Source organism: Leuciscus leuciscus (genome assembly GCF_965113295.1).
Source record: "Leuciscus leuciscus genome assembly, chromosome: 5".
Taxonomy (NCBI): domain Eukaryota; kingdom Metazoa; phylum Chordata; class Actinopteri; order Cypriniformes; family Leuciscidae; genus Leuciscus; species Leuciscus leuciscus.
The window spans coordinates 18,866,974-18,871,286 of NC_138729.1; the positions used below are offsets into that span (position 1 = coordinate 18,866,974).

A 4,313-nucleotide genomic window follows, 5' to 3' on the forward strand; every position below is an offset into this window, starting at 1 on the left:
AGTCCTAGTTAATAGTGAGGATTTGACCCTAATCTAAAGTGTGACCATTAGCCTAACTGTAATCTACATTTTTCACACTTTACATCTGCAACTTGAAGGAGCAATTTGCTAGAATCACAAGAATAACACCCCATAGAGCATGTATTATATGCCATTCTCTGTCAAAACTAGATCATCTTAAGTAGGCATCAGAATAAAGTAATATAGGCCCAAGCATATATCTCAAAAGGATATCTTGAGTAGGCTATATCTTGTCCACTAATTAAACAAACCAGTCTGCAGCTACAGAAAAGTCAAAATTCATATTTAAAGTATGTTGCAAGCGATATTTACCATACAAATACGTACTTTTAATTTAGACAATATCAGTGGAATCGCGGACTGCGCTTCAATCTATAGTGAATAATCGTGTGATCAGTGGGGAGAGGTTGACACACACACACACACACACACACACTGAGATGTGGGACGTGACTCCAGCGGACGCTCTTCTCAAAGCTCTCAGTGCTCATAAAGTCTTCGACTACATGTTCAGTGATATTTTTTTCATATCTATTTATTAAAGAAAGTTTATTCCGCCTGGACATGTGACCTCTTAAAAGCGATTTTTGTGGTAGTTTGTGGGTAAATTCGCCGGATGCGTTGGACAAGTGCCATATGTTCTGTAGATACCATAATGTGAGTATAGCCTACAATACATCTTCTGAGTAAATGCAGTTCAAGTTGTATTTATGTGACAATTATATTATAAAAATGTGAAAATTAGTATGTTAATATGAATATTCTTATTATGGATAGCTTAGGCTATATGATTATCGACACAGAAAAATATCGATCAGAAAATCAAGAGATAATTTACAAGATATGGTATTTAGTTCAGATTTGATACTTTGAAATTGAAAAATGAATTGAGTTTATAGATTATTGTAATTGATTAAGTTGTTACTAATTTATATTAGTAAGTCTGAATTGTATATGATTGTATATAGCCTAGGGTGTTATTAAAATTAGCCTAGCTCTATGTCAGACCTGAGGAAAAGATTTTCGCGTTAATGTTACAGTAAAAGTTAAATATTCCTAAATTACCTTAGACATCGTGTGTTGTTGGTTGTTAACTGATGATGACCTTTAGATTTAGTTATATAAAGCTTTGCCAGTCATTTGTGCAAATGGGTGAGTTTATTTGGGCTTGAATGAGTCTCTGGCCTGAGGTAGTCTAAATCCAAATTCTGTCATCAAATCTAAAAGTCTTATTGAGGGGCCCTTTCTGATTCACTTGTGTCAAGTTGTACCTTCATTTGCATTTTACATAGACAGAGACAGGATTATTGTAACAGTAAACAATACCGACTGACTAATTTGTGGTTTAATTATGACTGAATAACCTGAGCTTTGTAAATGTCTTTGGACTGTTACATATCGTCATTCCTTAGACATCCTGCAAATTGTGCAAATGTGTTTGGAAAAATAATTTAATGCATCATTGATCCGTTTATTATTCCACTGCTGTAGCATGTGTTTGGATATTTTTTCAAAATGACTGAATTCATAATCAAAGAGCATGAAATAGGCATCAGATGTACATGTAATTTCAACAATAGCTAATAGAGGTTCATGGTACATGGTAGTTCTAGACAGATATATGTGCTGATATTTGAGCACATATTGTAAGATTATAATTTTCTGTTAATATAATATTAGCGAATAAATATTTATAACATTGGGGTTGGTAAAATTTTAAAAATATTTTTGAAAGAAGTCTCTTCTGCTCACCAAGGCTGAATTTATTTGATAAAAAATACAGTAAAAACAGCAATATTGTGAAATATTATTATTATTATTTAAAATAAAATATTCTATATTTTTTAAATATAATTTATCCCTTTAATGTCCATTTTTAGCATCATTACTCTAGTTTTCAGTGTCACATGATCCTTCAGAAATCATTCTAATATACTGATATGCGGCTCAAGAAACATTTCTTATTAATATCAATGTTGAAAACAGTTGTGCTTGCTTAATATATTTGTGGAAACCGTGATACTTTCCCCCCAGAATTTATTTAAAATAGGAATATTTTGCTAAATAAAAGTATTATTATTATTATATTTTTTTTTAATCATACTAACCCCAAACTTTTGAAAGGTAGTGTAGCCTATTTCAGCCATAAAAAAATTAATAACAATAAAATAAAATAAATTCCAAATCAGCCGACCATCCTATGTAAACATACCCAGTAGCATATCCAGGATTTGTACTATATGTCAGTCTTTAAAATAAGCAAGGCAGTGTCACCCCCCCCCCCCACACACACACACCCCATTAATATTTTTTTATTTTATTTTATTTTATTTTTAAAAACAATTTTCTTTGTGTCTCTGTTTTTTTTTGTCTTTATGGTAGCCCAGTTTGTTGATGGAGAGGATTTCGAATGACAGCCGGCACAGTGGTCATCACAGGTGGAATTTTAGCTGCAGTCATCTTGCTAACTATTGTCACAGTTTTGTGTTACTGTAGGTTGCAGGTAATCCTCCTCTACTGCTTGTCTCAATAGTAACTCCCTCTTCTCTCCTATCTTACGTACTGAGTGTGACGTCTCACTCTGCCCATTAGTATTACTGCTGTAAAAGAGAAGAGTCGGTGGAGGAGGAGGAGGAGGCTGATGTCGCCAAGTCATCGCCAAGTCCACCGCGCCAACCGAGTCCACCCGAGAGTCCACTGAGTCTTCGACATTTCCCCGAATACGCATCCTCCAACCAGCTGCTAATGACTGCAGAGCCTTTTGAGCCCAATGGACCAGTCAGCTATCCTCAGTACACCCCACGCATGCCCTACAAGCCGCCCCGCTCGTACACTTTCTGCCCCTCCTGCTCGGGGTATCTGCCGCTGTACATGAGCCCACAGGAGGGTCTGCGCAATGGAGGTGGCAGGATCAACTACACGACTCTACAGCAGGAGGAATTAGATCTGCCAATGGATACGCCCAACTTCCACAAACTCAACCTCATCCGCTCGGTCACCATGCAGGAAGTGCTGACTCATCACAGCATCAGCACGGATGTGTAGCACCTCGTATTCACCTCAAATATTGTGTGGTTCACATTTGTTATGCTGCTTTCTGTACCCAGTGCTCCATTTTATTTCATTAGATCCAATACATCTACTTTTTATTTATTTATTTATTTATTTATCTATTTATCAGGATAGTCATGTGCACTTTAAAGAAAACAAAAATCCGTAGAAAAAACGATAAGGCAATTATTGTTAAGTTTACTGACATTTCCTTTAACTCCTAAAAGAAAAGGTTCTATATAGAACCTTAAAGGGTTCTGTTAAGCAAGAACCTTTTTTTATATAACGGGTTCTTTAACATTGACTCAAGAACCCTAGGGAACAGACCCCCTCTGAACTTTTTTTCTTAAAATGTAAAACACAATACAATGCAATTTGTAATTCAAAAACGGGTAAAACACTTGTGAAAAATAAATATAGAAAATTCTAATCCTTCTATTAAAATGGTACATTGTGTCCTATTTTTACAGACTTTTCTTAGACTGGGTAATAAAAGCATTTGCTTTATTATTCATACGTTCCACTCTTCATATGCAACTTATTAATAGGGCTTTTTATTGGCATGAGAAATGGAGAGTAAAAGTTTTATATCTTTGATATTGTTTCACATTAATTTGTCTATCACAGATATTTACTGCTGTACTGAAATATACGATTAAAATATATATATGGTTGGTATGATTTGGTATGATAAAACTGAAAATGGTGCGGATGTACAAGTTGTGAAATGATAATATCACCTGCGGTCATTGTTTTACATGTAGGATCGTGAATTTGTGTGTCTGTTTGTGTAATCTATTTAATTGACTGATTTTATAATTGTCTGCATTCTCATCTTTGTGTGTAGTGCCACTCACTTCGCATTGATTTTGATCCAAAATAACTATGAAGTCACCAGAATTATGATCTGTTATTGTATTTTACCTTTTCGTTTGTTAATAAATGCAAGATTTGTTAATATTAACAGTTGTTGTGTGACAATTTAATAAGCTCTTATGATGTCATAAATGAACATATTTAATGGCACATGCTTATTGCTGGCCAGCAGGTGGCAACAGTTTATGTGCAGGAAAAAAGGGTCTATCCATACTTTGGAAAATTAAAACATTGAACGAGACAACATTAAACATGCTGCTCTTCTCTCTAGTAATATGGCCCATAGTCTTAGAGCTCAAACATGACAATCTGGGGCTCAGGTCAGGAAGCAGACAGACTGGCTAAACCGACCGTCTGCTAGCAGT

General features: G+C 35.0%; 1 protein-coding gene across 2 annotated transcripts; it reads left to right on the top strand.

The window, feature by feature from the left end:
* Positions 1–475: 475 nt before the first annotated feature.
* Positions 476–4,000, top strand: fam163b (family with sequence similarity 163 member B). 2 transcript variants are annotated; one of them, XM_082171591.1, is made up of 3 exons: positions 476–678; positions 2,404–2,524; positions 2,614–4,000. In XM_082171591.1, the coding sequence occupies exons 2-3, from the start codon at positions 2,432–2,434 to the stop codon at positions 3,064–3,066; spliced, it is 546 nt and encodes a 181-aa protein (XP_082027717.1). In that variant the 5' UTR covers positions 476–678; positions 2,404–2,431; the 3' UTR covers positions 3,067–4,000. The 2 variants fall into 2 exon arrangements, with proteins under 2 accessions (XP_082027717.1, XP_082027716.1); XM_082171590.1 differs by having other exon boundaries at positions 2,409–2,524.
* The last annotated feature ends 313 nt before the right edge of the window (positions 4,001–4,313 follow it).